This window comes from Narcine bancroftii, chromosome 4 (assembly GCF_036971445.1).
Source record: "Narcine bancroftii isolate sNarBan1 chromosome 4, sNarBan1.hap1, whole genome shotgun sequence".
Taxonomy (NCBI): Eukaryota; Metazoa; Chordata; class Chondrichthyes; order Torpediniformes; family Narcinidae; genus Narcine; species Narcine bancroftii.
The window spans coordinates 256,152,531-256,177,817 of record NC_091472.1 but is presented as its reverse complement, the minus strand read 5'-3'; the positions used below and the strand labels follow the sequence as shown (position 1 = coordinate 256,177,817).

At 39.0% G+C, this 25,287-nt stretch overlaps 1 protein-coding gene across 3 annotated transcripts in view; it reads left to right on the top strand.

Annotated features, from left to right (window-relative positions):
* The window catches only part of hspbap1 (hspb associated protein 1), a 171,149-nt gene extending 147,621 nt beyond the window's left edge, over positions 1-23,528 (top strand). For all 3 annotated transcript variants that reach the window (XM_069934805.1, XM_069934806.1, XM_069934804.1), the window contains exons 7-8: positions 16,266-16,376; positions 22,938-23,528. In XM_069934805.1, coding sequence (XP_069790906.1) covers positions 16,266-16,376; positions 22,938-23,420 — 594 coding nt within the window. In that variant the 3' untranslated portion in view covers positions 23,421-23,528. The remainder of the gene's footprint in view (positions 1-16,265; positions 16,377-22,937) is intronic.
* The last annotated feature ends 1,759 nt before the right edge of the window (positions 23,529-25,287 follow it).

Sequence of the window (25,287 nt, the reverse complement as noted above, 5' to 3'; positions counted from 1 at the left end):
CCATCTAAATAGGAGGCTGAAGGTGAGAGTGGAAACATTTAGAAGGGACCTGAAGAGCAGCTTTTTCACTCAGAGGATGGTGTGCTTAAGGAGCAAATTGTCAGAGAAATCTGTTAGGTGGAAATTTAAAAGGTATTTGTACAGTTGCATGGATAGGGAAAGTTTAGAGGGATGTGGACCTTGGTTGAGTTGGGGTGAAGGACCTTTCTGTGCTGTTTAACTCTGACTTTCTAACTCTATAGCACAAGATAATCCAATATTGAATACAGAGCAAATTCAAAAACCATATGGCTTATTTCTTCGAGTTACTACATCATTTCTTTTGATATATTGTTAAAATCTGTTTAATGGGAAGTAAATCTGAATATTCTAAAAGTGCATAATCAACGTTGGTAAACTAAACAAAACATACCTGCAAAGACTTTCAGAATCCACTTGTTTCCACAAGTCTCTTGCACCTTTCATAAACGACCTCACCTAAAATTGTTGCTATGTGTCTACTAAATGTTCAGCATTTCCTGTCGATCATCACTGGTGTGCTTACATTGCAATGACCTTTGGCCTGTCCATGCCTCAAAGTTTAAAATTCTCTTCCTGGTTTTCAAATGGCTACATGGTCTCATCCCATGAGTCTCACTTGAACTAGCTGCACTTCTGTTTCAGCTTTACAGCAGCCTTTATTTTCATTACTCTTATGTTGGCAATCATATCTTTAGTTCTGAACTCTTGAAATAATTCCCAAAACAACACACTACCTTTCATCCTTTAAGACATTCCTTGAAAACTAACAGCATTGATAATTGCCTCAAAGGATATTTTGTGATCTTAAAAGTAAAATTTCACATAATTTCACATAATTAAAATCAGTATATTCAGACCTATATTAAAACACTTCTATTTTAATCTGCTCCTTAAGTCCCTCACTTGCTTCCGTTCCAGATCTAAGGTGGCTGAGCAGATCAAGAATGGGGCAAGTGATACTGACAGATAATGAAGTTCCTTCTGCAGTTTATGCCAGGTTTCGAATGTATGAAATCAATTCTCAGTACGCCCATGAATGTTGATTCTCCTCTTGGGCTGGTCATGGATCAGGGATTCTCGACTTAGTGGAAGCATTGCATTCATTTTTTAAGGATTTTTTGAGAACATCCATGAATTTATCCCACTGTCCACCAGGTAACAACCTCTTCCCAGGACCTCGGAATAGAATGTCTGTTTTGAGAGTTTCAGTGTGTGGCTCAAGAGTCATAGAGTCTTACAACACATGAACTAGCTCTGTTGTGCCACCATGTCCACATTGACCTTTTGGCCCATCCACACTGATCCTGCATGAAGATCGTATCCTATGCATCACCTGTTAATCACTGTCTAAATGGCTTTCGAACAAAATGATTTTATTTGCTTGCACCATCTCCTCTGGTAACATGTTCCAGATATCAACCCCTCTCTGTGTTTTAATTTTTTTTTAAACTCTCCCCACCTCCAACTCAGATCCTGTTTAAAACTTCTTTCTCTGACTTTAAAAGAATGCTGTATTGGTTTTGATACCACTGCCACAAGAAAAAGATGTGGACCATGTGCTCTTAATTCATTGAAGGGATGTATACTTCGCAGCCTAAGCCAGCATTTAATTGCTCATCCATCATTGCCCTTAAGAAGGTGGTGGAGAGCTGCCTTCTAGTTAATTTCTAGCCTCAACCTTTAACATTCTTGGGAAAACAACTGAAGTTGGTCCACCCTCTCCTCATTGCTCATATCCTCTTATCCAGGCAACATCCTGATGTCATTTCTGTCCCTTTTCCAAATCCTTATAATGGTGTAATCAGAATTGCACACAAATCTCCAGTTTTATGTAGCTGCAGCCTGACTTCCTTACTCTTACATTCCGTAGTGCCCCAACCAATAAAAGCAAGCATGCCATTCACCACTTTTACTACCCTATCTAAACGTTTCGTAACTTTCAAAGGGCTATGGGTCTGAACCCACTAGGATCCCTTTGCACATCAATCCTTTTAAGTCCTTCCATTAATTATTTATGTTTCTCCTGCATTTGACCTCCCAGAGTGCAACACTTCATACTTGTCCAGATTAAACCCAGTCTGCCATTTCTCTGCCCATATTTGTGACCTATTTATATATCCTGTTATATTTTATACCTCTCTACAATTTCCACAGCTCCACCAATCTTTGTGTCATCCACAAACTTACTCACCCACCCATCTACTTTATCATGCAAATACTTTTTTGTCGATCATGAACAACAGAGGTTCCAACACTAATCCCTACGGAGTACCACTGGTCAAAGGCCTCCAGCCAGAGTAACACTTTTTCACCTCTATCCTCTGTTTTTGAGGAGCCAGCTGTCAATTCATCATGCATATTTATTTCCAGATTAGCCTACTACGAGGGACCTTGTCAAATATCTTTCCAAAGTCCATGTTGATAACATTCACCGCCCTACCCTCACAGAATAGAAGCAAAAAAAGGTAAATTGTTAACTCATCTCCAAACGACTTCTTCAAATAAGCAAAGCGGCAGTGCAGATGCAAATTACTGTGCCTGTTTCTATCACATGTAGGGATGATTGCATTGCATTGCCTATTTATATCAATAACCATTTACAGAAATGCATATTCATCCACTCACTTTGCTAATTCTTGTTGGAGCATTGTTTTCTGCAGTGCCATGCATTTAAAGGTCTTGACTTTTAATGAACCTATAAACCTCGAGCTGGCAAAAACATAAATGTTCATTGTGCAGAGTAATGTAAATTTATGAATGTGACCTTTTTTCTAAATTTCAGACTCCATCAGCATGTGCTTAGTTAATTCAGGTCACATTCTGCACTAATATGTCATGGAATGCATTCTAAATTTACAAATTCTGTGCTTAACAACTGCAAATACAGCACAGAGTAATATTTACAGACCTGAAAGTGTGTTTAAGGAGCCAAGAGAGAATCAAAGTTGAAGAATTGGCATAGATAAAATAATAAATCACAGTTGTATATTGTTTAGAGTTTGCATATTATGTTGTAATAGGTCATGAAGAGAGACAGCCGCACATTCAAACTCAGCAAACCCTCTCATGCTATCATGTAATGCTATCTATGTTAACTCCAGAAGAAAGATTGTTCCCAGATGAAATCATTGTCAGGAAAAAAAAGTCAAAAAGAGAATGGAAAATCTCTCTCTCTCTCTCTCTCTCTCCCACTCCCTCTCTCTCTCCCCCCCCCCCCCCCCCACCCTTTCTCATTCACACAAAAACATGTACATGCACTTTCTTTCCCTGACACACTCACACTTCCTGGCTCCATCTCTCACATTGTCTTCCTGTGGCACTTGTGCTCTCTCTTTCTCCTCCATCCCTCCTCCTTTTCTCCCTGCCCCAAGTCTCTTTTTCTGTGATTATTATGTTTATTTATTTCTTTAATGTTGTATGACAATGCAGATGGAACTAAAAAATATTGTCTGGTTGGTGAAAATTTATGATTGTATAGGCAATATGCAAAAAGAGCAGTGGATAGAAGATCAAGAAATGTTAGTGAGGAATTTTAATAACTGCAGTGCAAATTTGAACAGAACTTTGGGGAATCCCACTGAGTATAATTATGCTCATAATTAATATATTGGCTGCACTAAATCCCTTCAGAGATATTGAGTGACTGTGGATTTGCCTTCAGTGCTCCTACAGTCTCTCCAGTCACACTGCAATCCTTTGGCAAACCCAGCTCCCAGTTTTGAACCTCCGATAAGATCAGGAAGCTTTCAGCACCCAAGGCTTCTTCAGGAGCCATTCTTGCCCTCATTATCCTCTTGATTCCAGAACCTGATTCCTGGTACCCAGGAACCACTCTGCAACCAACTTTGTGTCCTTTGGCCGCTTAGCCCGTCACTGGTCTGCTCCTGTGGTCGCCTTCCCCGAAGGGTCCTCTCCCAGGCTTCTCTTGCTCAATGATAGAGGGGGTGGGGGGGGTCGGTGGCAGCGAGAGGGAGTGATTCTTCTGCTTCTGGTGCCTGCGCCAGCCCACTGATCACTGTGAGATCCACCACCTCTTGTGGTCCTCTGCCAACATTGGGTATAGACGTCTGTGGTTTCTAGATGTTACTAGATGTTTTATAAAAAAACCATAAGCACAATAAATTAATCAAAACTAATGAAATTGGTTATAGAATAAATAACTCCTATGTCAGGAAGAGCCTGGACTCTCGTTTTTCTAGTCATCATAACAGGCTAATGGCAGATGCCACTCTGCGTTGGATTGCCATGGTCACAGGAACACCTCCTTCAAGTTGGTCATTCCACACCTTCTTAACAGTAAAACTCATGATCAAACTAAAGGGCTTGGGACTCTGTTCATCCCTCTGCAACTGGATCCTTAACTTCCTGATTTTGAGACACCAATCGGCAACATCTCCTCCTCCTCTCTGATCATGAACACATGGGCACCCCTACGGTGCATGCTTAGTCTCTTTCTCTATTCCTATGCAGCTATGACAGCGCAGACAAATTCAGCTCTAACTCAAGTCTGCAAATTTGCTGATGACTCCATTGTTGTTGGTCAAATAACTGATGAGCCAGAATAGAGGGTGGAGATCAAGAAAATGATTGGGTGGTGCCAGCCAAGAATCTTGCTCTAAATGTTACCAAGAACAAGGAGCTTGTTGATTTTAGGAAGGCAAGGCTGAGGGAGCACACACCTGTCTGCGTTGATGGAAAGGAGGTAAAGCAGGTTAGAAGTAAAACATGAAAGTCTAGACATCATGACTGAAGTAAAAACACAATTCTGGAGAAACTCAGCAGGTCAAACAGTGTACTTTATGTAGCAAAGATAAAGATTTAAAAACGATGTTTTGGATTCGAGTACTTCATCAAAGTATGAAAACATTTCGGCAGATGCCGATAAAATAGTAGGGGGCAGGGGAAAGAGAACGGTCCCAAAGGCAGGAGGTAATAGGTGGATAAGGAGGGAGGACACACCAGCAAATGGGGAGGAAGGAAAGCGCTGAATGGAGAGGGAAAGGAGCAAAGAACTGGAGGAAAGAAGACAAAGGGAATGGTAGGCTAGCTGGAGAAGTCTATGCGAAAGTCAATTAGTTGGAGAGTGGACAGATGGAAAATCAAGTGTTTCTCCAATTTGTGGGTGGTCTTGGTGGGATCGTACATGAGGCCATGGACAGACGTGAGCATGGGAGTGGGGCATGGAATTGAAATGGTTAGCTACTGGGAGATCCCTGTCGATGATCAGAATCAGAATTTATTGTCATGAATAAGTTACAAAATTTGGTATTCTGTGGCAGCAGCATAATGCAAACATTCATATAACCACTTTTACAACAATAAATAAAAAACAAAATAGAGCACGAAAAGTAAGGCAATGACTTTAGTTCATTGATTATTCAGGAATCTGATGGCAGCGGGGAAGAAGCTGTTTCTGTACCGTTGAGTGCTCGTCTTTAGGATCCGGTACCTTTTTCCTCATGGCAGCAGAGTGAAGAGAATGTGGCCTTGGTGCTGGGTGTCTGAGGATAGAGGCTACTTTATTAAGACACTGTCTCTTGTAGATGTCCTCAATGGAGTGAAGTCTGGTGCCTGTGATGTCACAGACCGAGTTAACAATCCTCTGGAGTATGGAGGTGCCATACCAGGCAGTGATGCAACCAGCCAGAATGTTCTCCACAGTACACTTGTAGAGGTTTTTGAGAGTCTTCAGTGATGTTCCGAATCTCAAGCACCTCACAAAACATAGCCGTTGACGACCCTTCCTCATGATTACATTGACATGGATGCTCTCGGACAAATCCATTGTAGACATCTATGTGAAACACTACCACAAGAAGGCAGCCATCATCTTGAAAGACCCCTTTCATCCTAGTCACAACCTCTTCTCACTGCTACCTTTGGGTAGAAGGCTGAAAACCAGCACCTCTAGGTTTAAGACAGTTTTTTTTCCATTGGCTATCAGACTCTTGAGTCTTGCTTGCCTTGTTACATTAATCACGGACTATCTGCACATTTGCAAGTCACTTTTTTGCACTAGGATTCCTGTGAATTCCTGTAAACTGGAGAGAGTGGGGAGCACTGAGTCCTTGGAGTTCACTTTTTAACCTATCATGGACACTCAACATCTGCTTACTTGTTGGGAAGGTGCAACGTCAACTGCACTTCCTAATAAGACTGAAGCAAGCAAAGCTATAAGCCACCCTTATGTCACCCTTCTACAGGAGCTCTACTGAGAGTTTGACTGCATCACAGTGGGGTACAGTTGCAACAGAGAAATAGATCAGAGGTCAATCCACAGGATCATAAGAGTGACAGAGAGGATCACTGGAATCTCCATCTTCTCCCCCCACCCCTTGACGTGGTCTACTGGGATCGCTAACTGAAGAGGGTGTGCAAAATCATTGAGGATCCATTCCACCCCGCTCGCAGCATTTTTCAGCTACTCCTGTCAGGAAAGATACAGAGGTGTCAGAGTAAGAATTACCAGGCTGAGAATTACCAGGCTGACCTGTGGTCAGTGAGAATGCCGAACGTCTCAAAGAACTGTCCACACTAACCATCAAAATTCTCATTTCGGAAAGAGTATTATTTGTATATCAGTATATTTGTCCTATCAGAGAATGCTGAGAGCACTGTTTCTTCAGGTTGTACTTGTGCAATCAGATGATAATAAACTTGATCATTTATTATTTATCTTGTGTATTTATTGTCTTTTTTCATTCAATTCAATTAGTTTACTATTATATATTTATTTATAAATACCTGTTTGGCTGCAGTAAGAATTTTGGGCATGTGTAAATTGAATATTGTGTATGACAACAAGCTCATGTTCACCTTTATCATCAACAAACAAGTGATCTAATACTTTGTACACTATTGAGCTTCATAAGTGATGAGTTGTGATTTATTGTTGTGATGTGAGCAAAGTTTAAGATGCAGATGTCACACTTCATCCACATTCTTCCTCAAGTATATTTCATCATTAATGCTTCATGTTGAACAAAAAAATATTTCTGCACTGATGAATATCCCGACCTGCTTTATGTTGAGGAGTATGTTTGGATCCTGCTCCTTTTCTACATCTGTTTAGAGTTTTTTAAAAAATAGAATGGAATTGTTCATTACCATGTACAGAGAAGTTTTGCGTGCTAGCGAGACAAATCATCTCATACGTACGTTTAACAAGTCATGCAAAAACAAAAGAGTATAGTGGTAAAGAGTTAAAATAACTCAAAGGTTATGATGAGATAGGTTTGTGAGATAAAGAGATTATTTTTTACTGACATGATGTAAGAGTCTGATAGCAGTGGGAAAGAAACTGCTGTTGAAACTAGTGGTATTTTTAAATGTATATTTTCTGCCAGGGGAGAGTGCGGAGAAAATTGACAGGGGAGGGATGGATTCTTTTAATATGTTGGCAGCTTCCCTGAGGCATTGTGCAGTACAAATGGAAACAGTGGAGAGAGGTGAGTTTGTATGACGGCTTGAGCTGCGTTTGTAACTATTTTTCCCACACCAAGCTGTGATGCAGCCTTACAAGATATCTTTATCGATGCTTTCTTTCAAGAGATTTGATATCTGTAAACAAATCAACAAAAGTGAGTAGAAGGATATGAAGCATTAATCATAATAGAATCCCAAGGGCACCAATTGCTTCAATTGAAGATTATCTTGGTCACAACCAGTTCAAAGCAATGAACTGCTTCGAGCTCTGCATCCCATGAGAACTGCATTAGAAGTGGTCTCATCAAATTAATACTGGAGGCTGAAGGATTAAATGAAGGATGGGCTGCAAAAGGTTGACTGCTACTCTCATGAAGTTAGAGATTCAAGTAATAGTGTTGAGAAGGATGAAATGATGCAGGAACTGTCTTCTTTAATGGGAAAATTCAGTGCAAGGTGAAATTGGATTGCTCTGCTTACTCGTTATGTAAATCTGCAATTCATCCACGTGATTCCAAGCCCTGGGGGTCAGTTGAATACTTCAAGATAGAAATAGAGGTAAATTTTAGTCTGACCTCACCTGTGATTGCAAAAGCTCTACAATATTACACAGACTTGATAACATTAGCAACAAATCTTCAATGCTGCAGAACGGCCACATTATCTCACCCTAGCACAGAATTTTTTTAAAATTCCACCCGTTGTCCCTCTGCCACATTCTCTATTACCAAGATTAACTTGCTCCTTTCATTCTTTGCGCTGACTCAGAGTCCCAGACCTGAGACTTCAACTGTCTCGCATTCCACAAATGCTGCCCGACCTGCTGTTTTTCCACCATTTTCTGGTTTTGTTGTCTATTTTAAATGTTTTTTTACATATAACTGAAGGTTATTTTCTGTTGACAATTATCACACCTACCTTCCGGAGTGGCTGTTCGCACTGGAATGGCCAGAATGCCAAAAAGTGGAACACGACAAATTGAGGTGATTGTTGGGGGTGGGGGGGAAGGTCTTCTCTTCCTCATTCAATTCGAAAGCAGCGGGCATGGCAATTTTGATTAATAAGAACGTTCCGATTGCTGAAGAAAATGGACCAAGCAGATAAATACGTGTTTACAAGACTTGTCATCAAATGTCCCATTCATAACACCACCCCCCCCCCCCCCCCCCCCCGTTCCTGCTGAACACTTACCCTTATAGTTGTGTTTAAACTGCAGGCATTCCATGAAAATCTCTAGTGGTCGGAATGATATTTTACTTCCAGGACCTTTTAAAGAATTCTGGAATTTTGTGAAAATTTTTCTGGAACACAGTGGCTGTGTAAAATTATTTTAGGTTGGTTTATGGAAGAGAAATGGAGAAATATTTTTAAAAGACATATAATACAGTCCAGATGTAATTGGGACCTTCAGACCTATATTTTTTTTTATCATTAAAAAACATATCAGCTCATTGCATATGCTGATCACCCTCTGAGTTGAAAACTGTGTTGCCCATCAGCTCCCTTTTAAAACTTCCCCTAACACCTTATGCCTGTTCTCTGTAATTTTAAACTTCCCTAGACTGAAGAAGAGTATGACCTGGGTGTGGGGGTGGGGGGGTGGGGGGGTGTGGCCATGCTGGGTAGCTGAGCAGATATGTTTCTCTGAGCTCTCTAAGAAAATCCTCCAATAAGTGGTTTTAACAAAAAAATTTCAACTCCAAAAGTGTGGATACATCTTTTAAAGATGAATATTGAAGAATAACTGGAAGATCCCACGGGATGAAGCCAAAATCCATGATGGAAAAAAACCCCAGCCTCGCGAGTCACCTGGAAGGAAAGTGCGGGTGGAGATGCCTCCTCCTCTCAATGAACCCTGGACTTTGAAACTCTGCTGCAAGAAATTGGGAGGTCAGTGTCAACATTTTACAAATGTGGAGAATGCCATTGAAGAGCTTACCACTACAGTGAGAGATGTGGGTGAAGCTATTAATGATTTAAATGAAAGAGTGGACAGAGCCAAGAAATCTTGGCAAATACGATAAACAAATCGAAGAACTAAAGAATCAGTGGGGGACAGATAAGCAGCTTCTTTTGGACCAATTGGATCATATGGAGAAGTTCAGTTGGAGGATCAATGTGTGAATTGTTGGCCTGAGAGAAGGGGTAGAAGGCAGAGAGGCTGTGAAATTCTTTGAGACTTGGATCCCTCAAGCAGCCGAGTGCACATTGAACGCGCTCATCGAACATTGGGACTGAGGAGAATGGGTGAAGCCCATCCTCGATCCGTTCTGAAGAGATTGTTGAGCATCAAGGATAGAGAGATGATCGTGAGAATTGCTTATGAAAATACTCGAAACTCTGGTTCTCCCTTAAAATGGGACAATGCAGAGATCATGTTCTTCCAGGACTTTAATAATGTGGTGATTCAGAGAAGAAGACAATTTGACGTAGTCAAGAGGTAACTCCAAGAAAATAATTTTAAATATACAATGCTGTACCCAGCTACAATGAGAGTGGACATTTCTGAAGGCAATAAAAGATATTTTAAATCAAAATAAGAAGTGGAAGAGTTTATTTGACAACTATGAAGAGGAACAGCAAAGGCAACAATGAAAGACGGTGTAAATAAGATATTTAAAGATATAGTAAAGTTTTTTGTGTGGTGGTTGTCTTAATCTTTACAGTGAAATGTCAAAGTTCTATCTATATCTCGGGGAGCTCGGAGAATGGAAAGATGGTTCTGAAGGTACAGCATGGTACAACTCTGGCTTAAGGAGTGTAATGGTGTCAGTGGGGGGAAGATAGTTTTCAAGATGGTGCTTGAGGGTAGGGTTCTTCTTCTTTCTCCCTGAAGGCTTTTGGGGGCTTTTCTATGTGGGCCTTGGGGACTTCTATCTATGTCACCGCCGGAGCGGAGGTTGCATGATTTTTAGGGCGAGGTCACAGATCACAAAATGGTTTACATGCATATATATTTGCAAAGAATTTTTAATATGTTATTATGGATAAGTCATTGAAGTTTATAAGTTTTAATGTCAATGGTTTGAATGGGAAGTCAAAAGGAAAAGAATACTTTCATATTTTAAAAAGATAAAATCTCGCATAATATTTCTCCAAGAAACATATCTTACTAAAGTGGAAAACGACAAATTGAGGTGATTGTTGGGGGTGGTGGGGGGAAGGTCTTCCTCATTCAATTCGAAAGCAGCAGGCATGGCAATTTTGATTAATAAGAAAGTTCCGATTGCTGTAGAAAATGTCTCCATGGACCAAACAGGTAAATATGTAATGATTAATGGCAATCTTTACTCAGCATTATGGATGTTAATGAATATTTATGCCCCAAACTATGACAATGAGGTCTTTATGAAGGACATATTTTTAAAAGCCGCAGAGGGAAGGAAAAATATATTGATTGGAGGGGACTTTAATTTTTGTTTGGATCTGATCCTAGATAAATTGGCAAAAACAGTAGCAAGAGCCAAGCCAGCTAAATTAACTTTCTCATATATGAAAGATTTAAACTTGATGGATGTATGGAGGCAGTATAACCCTAATGAGAGAGATTATTCATTTTATTCAAAAAAAATGACTCACATACCAGAATAGATTTATTTTTGCCATCGTCAAGTCTGAAAGATCAAGTAGTAAAAAGTGAATACTTAGTAGGCTGCACTCAGATCACTCACTGCTAACCTTGGCAATACAATTATCAGAGAAGCAGGAAAATAAATACAGATGGTAATTAAAAACGACGTTACTAAAAAGGGAGGATTTTAAACAATTTATATGACAACAGATTGGACTTTTTTGTGAAACTAATTTGGGATCAATGGACAATAGCTTTCTAATATGGGATACATTAAAGGCATATTTGAGAGGACAAATTATTTCATATACAAAAAAGATTAAAAGAGAAATTAATGCAGAAATAAATAAATTGGAAATGTAAATAGGGGAATTAGAAAATAAATATCAAAGGACGGGAAATAGAGATCACTGGAAAATAAGAAAATCCATTATAACACCTTACAAATATATAGAATAGGAAAGACTATATTAAATTCAAAACAAATACTACGAATTGGGAGAAGAGCATGGCAAATGAAGGCTGAAGAATCAGCAAGAGCTATAAATACTAAACAAAAGGAAAATGACACCATTACATACAATCAAAAAGAGATAAATGAAACATTTCAACAATATTACAAAAATTTATATAATCTGACTCACTGGCGGAGGATGAGGCCAAAATAGATAAGTTTTTAGATGAAGTGGTATTCTCAAAGTTGAATGATGAGGACAGACAGGAATTAGATTTACAATTTGTCATGAAAGAAATTGAAAAAACGCTGGGGACGCTTCAAGCTAACAAAGCCCCAGGTGAGGATAGATTTCCAGTGGACTTTTATAAAGAATTTAAAGAGCTGTTAATGCCCCTGTTTATGGATGTAATAGAACAAGCAGTGAATACCCATAAATTACCAGATTCCTTCTCAATAGCAATAATTACTGTGTTGCCCAAAAAGAACAGAGATCCTATGAAAACTTCATCTTATCAACCGATACCTCTTTTGAAGGTAGATTATAAAATAAAAGCATTAGCAAACAAATTGGTAGAATATTTACCTAAATTAATTCACATAGATCAGGTTGGATTTGTTAAAGGGAGATAAGTGTCAAATAACTTGGTGCGACTATTTAACACAATGCACTTAGGTCAGTCACGGAAGGACCCCAATATCTCTAGATACAGAAAATGCATTCAACAGACTTGAGTGGTCTTTTTTGTTTAAAACATTGGAAAAGTTAGGTATTGTACGAGGATTTATAAATTGGGTTAAGGCTCTATACCAAAATCCACATGCAAAAATAATAACCAGATATCAGGAATGTTCTCATTAAGCCGTTTGAGCAGGCAGAGCTGTCCCCCTTTCTCCAGCACTATTTGTAATGGTGATAGAACCTCTGGCAGAAATGATCAGGCGTGATCCTAAAATTAAAGGCTTCGAAGCTGGAGAAGTTCAACACAAGATTCGTTTGCTGATAATGTACGGCGGTTTATGTCTGAACCGGAAGGTTCCATGGAGAAATTACAGGAAATTTTTATAAAATATGGAAGAGTATCAGAATATAAAATAAATAGGGAAAAAAATGAAATTTTACCAATAACAAACCAAAATTATGAGCACTTTAAGGTAAACAGTATGCTTAAATGGAAAAACAATAGGATTAAATATTTAGGAATCATGCTCGATAACAAATTGAACAATCTATATGAATTGAATTACTCTCCCTTATTGGCAAAAATAGAAAAAAATTTGCAGAAGAGGAAGGACCATAATATATTTATGTCCTGAATGGCACCATTCTTTGCTATCTGCAATTAAGAGCCTTTTTAAGACAAATTTGAGGAAACAATATGACTCCTCTGGGGTCAAGTCAATTGGAATGCATTTTATGGGTGGGTAATTACTCAAATTTTTTTACCCTCCGGACGAATGGGAAAAAGCTCACAATTCATAGGTTCAGGGAAAGATGGGAAGTAGATTTAGCAGTGAACATATCAGAATATTCCTGGCTGAATGATGTAAAAAAGGGGGATAACATCAATTATTAATGCAAGATATGGTTGATGCAATGCAATTTTCTCCATCAATTATATTTGACTCTGCAAAGGTTGCACAGATCAAAGCCTGAAATATCCGACAGATGTTTCTGTTGTGGAATAGAAGAAGGAACATTTCTCCATTCCATTTGGTCCTCTGGCAGGAAGTATCAGAAGTGTTACCTAAGATTACAGGAGTCAACCCCGGCAATCCAGAATTATATTTGTTGGGGAATTTTATAGACATCAGTTATCATTTAACTGAGTTCCAAATCTCATTTACGATGATTGCACTTTATTGGTAGACAAGTGTAATAGATTATTTTTGCCAATAAAATAGACTGTGAGCCTTAGCGGTAGACAAAAAAACGCTGTATCCATTTATCTTGTTTAAGTTAAGGTGAACGGGGTAACGGGAAGGGATTAAAAGTTTTTGTTTTATTTTGGAATTTTTCTATATATCTTTTAGATATATGTATGTAAACTGTACTTTTTGTATTTTTATAAGAAAAAAAGAGAAGAGGTCTATATATTTATTTGTAAGTGGTATATAGATTATTTTGGTATATATATATATATATATATATGTAAAGCGATATGTGTTTGAAAACCAAAAATAAAATATTTAAAATAAAAGAAGATTGTGACCTTATAAGTGCCCCTCATGACTTTATGTACCTTTATAACAGGACTGGCCAACCTACGGCCTGCGATTGTTTCAGCTACCATAGTGCAGTGCATTGTGGGAAATTGGTAGCTTGCGTGAAAGTGGTTGTTTTGGCTACCGTAGTCCAGTGCATTGTGGGAGAATCGAGCACTGCTATGCCAGGCAACCAGTGGGATCCGATTTTGAACAGTTGTCAAAAGATTGAAAACATTTTTCTTTTGTTGACACTGCACCCCCAAACCAAGATAAATTTATTGTGCTATATTTCAAATTTGAGCAAAAATATACATCAACATCTGTCACCCAATATCGAAATGCTTTCAAACAACAGACAAAATCAAGTTTCCCACTGATTGAGCTGCTCTCTGCTTTGGGGTTAGTTATTTTGTTTTCATTGTGACTCATTTTTCCCCTTTTTGATTTTTGTTTTTTTTTATTGTGTAATTTTAATGACTAACTTGTGATTTTTGGTGCATTTCCAGATTTGAAGATGCCTTCCCTGACTTGAAATGCATCGTCGTAGTTTTTTTGGAAGGAAAACAGTTGATCTCGTTGCTTGAACTTTTTCTGTGGATTGTTGTTTGATAAATTATTGTCCTATATATTACGTACTTCAAGCAGAGACAGTCGAAAACTTAAATTACATAATGTCTGTGTTTCAGTATTTATTTTATTTGGTAGCATACAGGGCGGCATGGTTGGCCTAGCAGTTAGCACAACGCCAGCGACTGGGACTGGACCAGAGTTCAAATCCCATGCTATCTGTGAGGAATTTGTACATTCTCCCCATGTCTGTGTCGGTTTTCTTTGGGGGCTCCAGTTTCCTCCTACCATTCAAAATGTACTGGAGGTGTAGGTTATTGGGTTGTAAATTGGGCAGCATGGACTCGTGGGCTGAAATAGCCTATTACCTTGCTGTATGTCTAAACAAAATCAGTGCAGCCCTCTGGTTAACCACTGACACACCATCCAGCTGATGCATGGTAAAAGGTTGCCAGCCTCTGCTCTATAAGGTCACTCATCATTAACATCTGGTCTTGTAAATATCAGCGTGCAGATATTTTAAAGTTAGTTTAGGATAAAAGAGAGTAATTAAATAATAGGAGCAGAAATCAGTCGTACAATCTCTCAAGCCTAATCCACCATTTAGGAAGTTCAATGATGATCTGATCTTGGCCTCATTCCAATCTTTCTGTCTGTTCCTCAGAACCTTCTCCTCACCATTAGGCCAAAAATATATCTTAGTCCAAAACATGACTGTGTCTCTCATAGCTCTCAGGTAGAAGTTTCCAAAGATTTGCACCATGAGAGAAGAACTCTCCTCTCATTTTAGTCTTAAATGAGGGACCCGTTATTCTGAAACAATGCTTCTTAGTCTAGGTTTCCCCTTCTTGGGTTGCAATTAAGTTCGAAATGTTTTTTTTTAGTTTGTTCAGTTGAATTGACTTGGCTGAATGGTGTACCAACAACAACCTTTCATTCAAATACACCAAAACCAAGGAGTCGAATGTTGACTTCAGGAAGGTAAAACCAGAAGTATACAATCCAGTGATTATTGGTGGATCATAGGTGGAGAGGGTGAGCAGATTTAAGTTCTTGGGAGTCACTATCTTGGGGGATCTTTCCTGGACCTAAGACACTAATGGCATCACAAAGAAAGCATGTCATCACCTCTACTTCCTCAAGAATTTGCGGAGTTTTAGTATGACATCAGAAACCCTGGCAAATTTCTACAGATGTGTGGTGCAAAGTGTGCTGACCAGCTGCATCACAGTCTTGTATGGGAACACCAATATCCATGAATGTAAAGCCCTCCTAAAGGTAGTGAACACATCCCAGTACATCACTGGCAAAACTCTCTCCATTATTAAGAACATCAACAGGGAATGCTGCCATCGCAGAACAGCAGCAATAATCAAGGATCCACATAACACAGCACACACTCTGTTCTCACTGCTACCATCAGGAAAGAGGTATAGATGCCACAAGACTCACATCACCAGGTTCAGGAACAACTGCTTACCCCTCCACCATCAGAATCCTCAACAACAAAGTCAATCAGAGACTCATTTAAGGTCTCTTACTTGTGCACTTTATTGATCTTCTTTGTTCTCTCTGTATTGCAAATTCAGTTTGTTTACATTTATTTATCTGTTCACATTTGTATTTTGTGTACAGTTTTGTATGCATTACCAATTAGTGGTAATTCTGCATTTCTTGCAGGAAAAAGAATCTCAGGGTTATATGTGATATTGTGTATGTACTCCGACAATAAATCAGTTGATTTAATTTTTTTTGTTCAGAGCAACAGAATGGTAACAGGTCCTTCTGGCCCACGAGTCTGCGCCACCCAAATACTGCCCTGTGACCAATTAAACTACAAACCCCTTACGACTTTGGAAGGTTTGAGGAAACCGGAGCACCCATGCAGCCACAGCATGAACGTCCAAACTCCATCCAGGCAGCAGCAGATTCAAACGCATGTCGCTAGCATGGTAATAGCATTGGTCTTGTATGCTTTTGTGACATGAGTGCTTCTGACTGCATTCATTCTGTTTCCAGGATGACGATGATGAAGCCCGAGTTGGGGAGGCATTGACGCGGACACTCGTCTGTGCTCTGAAGACTGCAGATCCTTGTGCAGACACTGCCAACTGGCTGAATGCAACAGAGGTGCGAGAATCTGTGTTCAGTCTGTCAAAGCTGAGAGGCAGTGACCTCGGTTGCTAAACTCAAATGTAAAATCCACAGGAGGTACTTGATTTGAGTAAGTGTGTGCACTTTCTGAGTGAGCATGACGATATCACTGACAGTTTATAGCTGGCAATAACTTCAGATTGCAACTCAGACACAGGTGCCCAAGTAAGTGATTACCCATTATGCAAGGTTCCTTTTACTGACATAAAAATGCATTAAAAATGTAACATACATAATATACTCTAACTTTTGTCTGCCGTAATGCCACCATCGGCATTGCCCTGCCCCCCTAATAATAGGAAAAAGAGAAGCAAAAGAGAGTCACTTAGTGTCCGTGGATTCACCTCTGGTGCTTTCACAGCCACTGCATCTACTCAGAGACTCCTGTTCAATACATTGACATCCCGCACTCCAGATCCAAATCTCTGATAGATCAGGAAGTCCTCAGTCCCGACACCTTTCTTGCTTTCAGCACCTTCTTGAATCTTAAAGATGTAACTTCTGGGTAGATAGCACACAGTTTTCGCTGTATCAAACTGCACGACAGTAAACTTGGACTTAAAAGGGAAGCACAACAATGAGGACAAACACACAGTGAATAAATTTCAGGTGAGCAGGGCAAGAACTGAATCAATAAGTGATAAGTGCCTGGCTCCCTCCTATGCCCTGTTCTATGTTGTAGCAGACATGACTCAAAAACAAAATCCTCTGGCTGCCGGAAATCTGAAATGGAAGTATTTAAGGGCCTTTTGTCAAATAACTGGTTTCACAGGTGACTGCTGTGAATATCAAAGATTTAGAGGCCATATCAAGTCAGTACCATGCAGGGTTTTGCTGATTGGTCTTACTGAAAGTCTTAAAGAATACTACGCAGAAACAGGTCCATTGGACCATGCCAACCTTCATGTATCACACTGAACAAATCCCATTCACCTCGCAGTGGCTGTAGATGCAGAAAAAGCATTTGATAGATTAGAATGGGATTTCCTCTTTAAAGTTTTGGAGAAATGTGCATTCGGGTCAATATTTATAAATTGGGTTAAAATGTAATATAAGAACCGTAGTACGAAGGTAGTGACTAATAGTCAAGTTTCAGCACCTTTTTGGTTAACTAGATCAAGTAGACAAGGTTGTCCATGTCGCCAGATTTATTTATTTCAGCAATTGAACCTTAACTGAACTAACAAGACAAGCTTCAAAGATTATTGGTATTAAGGTGAACCAGGAAGAATATAAAGTAAATTTATTTGCAGATGATGTTTTGATTTACTTAACAGATCCTTTAAATTATTTGCATCATCTTAAAGTTAGATTAAAAGTATACGGTGAAGTATCTGGTTATAAAATTAATTGGGACATAAGTGAAATGCCCTGAGTAAATGGGGATTATGCACCATGTAAGAAAGTAATCCAATTTAGATGGCCAGATGCTGTGATAAAATATTTAGGTATTTGTGTGGAACCACAGTTAAAAAATGTATTTAAATTAAATTACTTATTATTAAAGAAAATATGAAAAGGATGGAATACGTTACTTATTACTTTAATAGGTAGAATAAATTGCATTAAGATGAATGTACTTCCTAAATACAATATCTTTTTCAACTGATTCCAATTTTAATTCCTCAATTTTTTTTAAAGGAATTAAATGCTTGTGTTAGGAAATTCTTATGGAAAGGAAAAATGGCAAGGGTTTCTTTTTAAAAATTAATGTGGAGGTACAATTTAGGGGTTTTGCAGCTCCCTAATTTTACAAAGTATTATAAAGCAGCCCAGTTGCAATTTATTTATGTATCTATGATTTAGACAAAGTTACAACTTGGGTGAATATAGAAATTAGTAAAATATGAGAAGCAAATTGTTAGGTCTGCTTTGTTCATGAATGAGTGAGACAAACACCAGACTGAGTCGAAATCAGGGTTCTTTGTTCTTTATTACCGGATTGTAACACTTGCGACTAACAAAGTTAGTCGGAGAATGCATTCTGCCGTTATCAGCAAAATGGTGATTTTTTATACCCTTGGATATGTGCTTAGAACATCATCATATCATTACTTGTCCAATGACTAAAACTGTTGCTATCCTTTCCCTGCTAGCTTCCTGCCTCTCAATCCATCAATGTCTCTCTTATCTTGTAAGTACAAGGATGCATTCACATCTTGTTACTGCCCCGTACATTCCCATCTCATGATGTTTTACCTAACAGGAGTACAAGGACACCTCCCCTTCTTGTTACAGCCTTGTACAGGGTAACTCCCTACACATTCCCATCTCATGATGTTTTACCTTACAAAATCCACAAGACTTTATTTATAAATTGAATTCAAGATTGTTAATAGCGAATAGAGAAACTTCAATATGGAAACATTTAATTGTGCTTTGGAATAAGGTTGATAAAGAGATTGGAGGAGGAGGTTTAATGTCAAGAAGAACATCCTTATTTCAAAATAGATTTATTCCATTTTCTATGGGAAATGAATGTTTAAAGATTTGGCAACATCATGGTATTAAGAAGATTGTGGATTGTTTTGAAGCAAGGAAATGCATTACTTCTAGTAGAATGAAGGAGAAGTTTAAGTTGTCTGAGAATATTAGACTTTGTTTTAATCAGATTCTGAACATTTTACATGGAGGTGGAGTCATTGTTGTGTAATGGAGATATAAAGAAATTTATTTCAGTAATGCACAGGTTGTTACTAAACAAAGCTCGTAAAATATAAGTACATCAATCAATACAGGTACACAATCCTTTATCCGGACATCTAAAATCCGGAAAGCTCCAAAAACTGGCAATGGGGAGAGAGATAGCAGTGTGAGTCTGGCAGGGGAGGGGGAGAAACTGGCAGCACAAGTCGGGCGGGCGAGGGGGGCAGACGGCAGTGCGACTGGAAGGGGATGGGGTGGATATAGCAGCACAATTCAGATGGGTTTAAATCTGGCTTTCTGAAATCCGTAAAAATCTGAAATTAGGAATACACTGTCCCCAAAGGGTTACGGATAAAGGATTTTGTGCCTGTACAAAGCTGGGAAGTAGAATTAAATAAGCAAATAGATGAGTGCAATTGGATGGAGTTATGTAGAGAAAGTATGAAAAGTACAATAAATGTGAGGTTGTGGTGGCCCCTCACAGCCTCCTCGGGGTGCCTCACAAAATGAAGGATAAACACAATGATACAGCACAAGGCACACAGCGCTGCCCTCTGCCTAACTGGCCTATCAAGGAAAGTGGATAGCAAATGCACCAATCAGCACTGAGGGGGCTTGACTACGCCCCTCAGCTTGAGAATAAAAGCAAGGCTGTGAGCCCAATAAAGATCAGTGTTAACTACACTCAAATGGGGCTCATGTCATTCTTTCTGGGAACAGCATGTTCTTTCTGAGCTAACCCCCATTCAGCTATAACCTCTCATGCACTATAGGCTCCACAGAGCCATAGCTTGTAACAGCTCGCTACAAAGTATAGGTTAGTAAAATATAATTTTATTCATTAGTTATATTCGATACCACAAAGTTAAATAAATTGAACTATTTCTTTTCAGATTTATGTTTTAGATGTGGACAGGAAGTTGGTACATTTCTGTATTTGACTTGGCAGTGTTCTAAGATCAAACATTTTTGGTTGGAAGTAGGTAATTTATTAGAACAAATAACTGGGATTAAATTCCCACGGATCCAATGTTATTTTTACTAGGTGATACTAAAGGGTTTAAACCTAAATTAAAATTGCATATGTTCCAAGTGAAGTTTGTTCAAATTACTTTAGCAATAGCTAGAAAATGTATTGCTATAACTTGGAACTCTGATATAGATTTAGGAATGGAGAGATGGCATGCAGAAGTTCGGAGTTGCATTCTGCTTGAGAAAATTATCTGTAATTTAAGAGATAAATGTCATATATTTTGGAAAATATGGTGCCCATATTTACAAAGTGCTGGTATGGATATTTAAATGAAACTCAGACATACCTTTTCTCCTAAAAGAGGTCTCCGTACATTATAAGAAGGCTTAGTAGAAAGGAGTACTCTTGTTAAAAATTTCGTCCCATATTTTTCTTTCTTTTTTTGTAGAGGGGAGGGGGTTAAATATGAGGGCCTTTCTTCTTTTCTTTCTTTTTTCTTATATATACACCCCATGGATTTGCAATATAGTAAAATAGGTAAATTTTTTTGTGGTTTTAAAATTAATAAATAAAATTATTTTTAAAAAAAACAAATCCTATTTGCTGCCACATGTTTGGCTCCATTCTATGCCTTGGAAATTCAAATGCACCTCAAGATACTTAAATTTTGGGTGAAAATCAAACTGCAGATCTCATGGATCCTCTGGAGCAAAAGAAAGTTCTTCTGCAGATCCCCTATTATGCCTTAAACCGATGCCCTGTGGTTTTAGCGGCCGTGAGAAGAAAACTGGTAGGATAGTATGGAGATGTTCAAGGGCTGGTGGCTGTTGGGGGAAAAAACTCTTCTTGAACCTAGAGATATTAGACTATAAGCTTCTGTACCTACTGCCAAATGGGAATGGGATCTTTTATGAAGGCAATGCCTCATGTAAATGTCTTCAGCGGATGTGAGGTCTGTGTCTGTGATGGACTTGGCTTGGTTTGCCATTTTCTGCAGAATTTGGCTTTCATGTTTCCACAGGATGCATGTAAAAGTTCAATAGATATATGGAACATAGATCATTACAGCACAGTTCAAGTTTATCATCTGACTGCATATACACCCAGATATAACAGCATTTCTCTGGATAATGCCTGTCAGCCCAAGATGTTATGCTGGCCTACGTACACCTACTCCAGTGGGGAGGGGAGATTGAAAAACAACAACATTGGTAGTACTGGTTAAAAGGGGACAATAAAGGTCAGTGAATAGCAGAAGGAGTTGCAAGTAGATGATGAATAAAATATGGAATTAAAGTGCAACTCCAGTTATCTGAAATGGTCGAATCAGGACCTATATAAGAAAAATGTTTTTTTTTTTTGATAACGACAGTTTTTAAAAACAGCCCAGTAGCAACAGTAAATCACTTGTTTAAACAAAATGAACAACAAGGGAAGGCTTTTTAAGCATTAAAATAATGTTTAATTCTCACCCAAAAAATGCTGCCCTCAACACCACCGCCGATCACCGAGACCTCCCAGTCGCTGCCACCAATCCCCAACATGTCCCCACTGCTGCTGCTGAGCCCCGAGAAGGCTTCCCAGGCCATTGGAACACTCACTGGTGAGCCAGCGAGCTCCTGACTCCCCAGTCACTGAAGCTCCCGAGCCTGGGAGGCTGCTCTCCTTGACATCAGGAGAAGGGATTCTTCCAACCACTTTCAGCTGGAAGACAGTGGCACGCAGTTTGAGAGGGAGAGTTGGAGAGAAAATTCAATAGGGGAAGAAGAAATGGAAAGAGAGATGGGAGGGAGTTACCTGAAATGAGAACAATCGTCGTCGTAATTTCATGTTGAGTGATTTTTTTTTTAAATCTGTGAGGTCAGTTCAGCTCCAAAATAAAATAAGGGTTTTTGATTTGTTTCGAACACCTTCATTTATCAAAAAAATTTTTAAGATTTCGGATAAATGAGGATTTTAGAGAATCCGATTTCAGATAATCAGAGTTGTCCTGTACCCAGCGGAGAATAAAACTTTGTTGAATCTCAGTTACTAAATGGATCAAGTCAGGGTGGACCTAGCAGATTAACAACTCATTGGTTTCCTATCATCATCAAGTGGTTTGTTATCACAATCCAAACTACGCTGATCAACTTCCATGTGATTGGCCAGAAAGTGATCCTCAGACATGCTGGATCCAATCTGACTATTTCTGAGTCTTGAATTTTACATTGAATCTGGAAGGATGTATTGTCTAAGGATAGACCATGAGATGCTGCTTCCTGACCTTGCATCAGGTGCCATTGGAGGTCAGAACAGGTGTAGGATAATGAATTAAAGTGACATGTGAAAATAGCTAACCCTGTTCCAATGAAATGAATGAGAGTGTTCTGTAAAAGAGAGTTTGGTTTGGTTACATTGCAGGAGGCTGTGCGCAGAGCTCTGAATTGGGAGTGTCAAAAAGAAGTATAGGAGCATCAAAATCAGGTTTGGGAAATAGCTTCTTTCTGCAGGCTGTGAGATGATGAACAATATCCTGTGATGGAGTAAATAATCTCACAAAATATGTGTATATATCTATCCATTTATCGATAGATGGATTTAATTTAAATTATATCTTTGTGTATGTATGTGATTATAGTGTGTTGTGTATTGTATGTGCAAATGTGTGTGCACCATGGTCCAGAAAAACACTGTTTTTGTTTGGTTGTGTATGTAGACTCAGATGATAATAAACTTGAACTAGGTCATTTCATGATGAGTTTGTGCAGGGAGGAGGTAAAAGAACAATGCTACATCTCCTCCAGCTTTGAGAAGGGATGGGAAATGGTGAAGGGAGAATAGTGAATTTGAGAGCATCTCAGAGGAACCAGATCAAAATGATGTGCACAACTGTATAATTCTACATATTAACTGCTTCTGTTTGTGTGCACACGTAGGCTGTCATCACATCTTATGAAACAAACCTACAGTATGTCAACCTTGCAGTCCAAGCCTGCTTAGATAATGCAAAGAGCTCCCCAACCTGCGCAATGAAAAGAGGGCAGTCAGCACAGACTTCATCTGCCTTTCCAAAGAAAAGAAAAGGTGTTTCAGAAGCAGAAGAATCTGTGCCCACAGGTGGACTAAACCCTGAAGAACCTACAGCGCCTCTGACCGCCAACAGCTACTTTGGACCCAATCTGGTTCCTGTTCAGCAAGAAAGTATTGCTTGTGAAGGGGGCCGAGTATCCCACCTGTCTGAGAATCATCCTCTGGACCACAGCTTGGAAGCTGATCATGGTAATGTGGACTGTGATTCCAAACCTGCTGATGATGACAAGGCACTGATATCCACTGACGAGTTGCTTAACTGCTTGGTCCACCCTGACGTGATCCACTTAATGACCGAGATTCTGTTGGGCAGGCATTCCCATCATTAGTGTTACTAGCTCATTAATTATACTTGTCACTTTTAGTTTTGGGAACTTGTTAATAAGAAGTGTCTGCCTCTACATGTCAAAGTTATTAAAAAATTTTTGCAAACCTTGTTTCCCATTAAGGCAGGTCCATTATTCAGTAAAATTCACCTGATTTTATACCACTTCTTAATTTTCTTGTCCAAAAATGCACCAGGTTCAGTTGTGAATAATATTCTTCACTGACCAATTATCCACAGTCGAGAAGTATCGAGAAGAACAAAAATTTGCAACGTCTGATTGATATATTTTTCTCACTTCAGTCCCAATGACTAGTTCCTTATAAAGTTAATCTGCAAATGCTGGGGTCAAGTGCAATACACACATGTGCTGGAGAAACTAAGCAGGCCACTCAGCATCCATAGAAAGGAAAGCATAACCAACGTTTCAGGCATGGGCCCTTTGTCAGGTTTATAAATGTGGGCTACTTTTTACTTCCCACAGATACTGCATAACTTGCTGAGTTTCTCCGGAACATTTGTGTGTTGTACTACTTCCACATGATGAGGTAGATTTTCCCTGAAGATGGTTCTTGGCTACATACCTTAGTTTCTCTTGTCACAATTTTTGCATTCACTTTTCTGTCTGCATCCACCATTTCAAATTGCTGCCTCAGTTGCTTCAATGTGTTTTTCAGCTCTGGCATCCAGATGTTGTTACTGATTTGTTTTTCCACCTCGTGAATGTATAAACATTATACTATTTTCTGCAGATCTACAGTAGAAGATCTAATATTACAATTTAATATTTTAAATTATACTTCGAATGCTTAATGATTTTACATTAGAATTCAGACCTAATTTTGCCTTTGATTCATGTTTATTAAATATAAACCAGGTTAAGATTTTGAACTTTAAAGTAAATCATTTGGCTGTGCAATTTTCATTACCAGATGGTGCATTAAGCAGCTGTGAATCCAGTTATGATTGCTCAAAACATATGCAACACACACGTTCAAAATATTGGTTACCCTACTACCCATTATTTCCTATGGATGCTGCGTGACCTGCTGAGTTTCTCCAGCACATCTGTGTACTGCACTCAACCCCAGCATCTGCAGACTCTATTCAAAGTATTTTGTATACTAGCTCATGGGCTGGGTGCCTGTTCACATGGACTCGCCTGTTCTAGAGAGGAATGGTTTGCAGGCCCCATGTTTTCAAAAGCTATCCTGCAAAGCTACAGGTAGCAATAAGCCTCAGCTGCTGAATACTGAGACCCTGGCCTTTGAACACCCACCTTTGTCAAAGGCCTTTAAACTGTTTTGGAAAGACATCAAAGTGCTATTCAAGTAGACGGCATTGTTTTTGTTTAAAAAGATAAGTAGCTAAAAATTAATCAAAGCATGAAGTTTTATTTTTAACTTAAGAGCACAGGAACAGGCCCTTCGCCCCTCTGGTATGTGCTGAGCACAGTGTCCAAATCAAACTAAAACTCTGCTAACTTCTTTAAATTTATTTACTCCCCATTCATTGGATGCCTTTCTGCCTACCCTGGTTGACAATGGATGCATTTCAGAAGAATGCAGAGAAGATTTAAATGGACTTGAGGAATTGAGTTACAGGGAAAGGTTAAACAGGTGAGGGCTTTATTTCCTGGAGTGTAGAAGAATGAGGGGAGATTTGATAGAGGTATTTAAAATTATGAGGGAATAGAGTGAATGCAAGAAGGCTTTACCACTGAGGTTGGATGAGACAAGAACGAGAGGACATGGGTTAAGGGTGAAAGATGAGATGTTTAAAGGGAACTTCATGCAGAGAGTGGTGGGAGTGTGGAGTAAGCTGCTATTTGAAGTGGTGAATGTGGGATCAATTTTGATGTATAAGAAAAT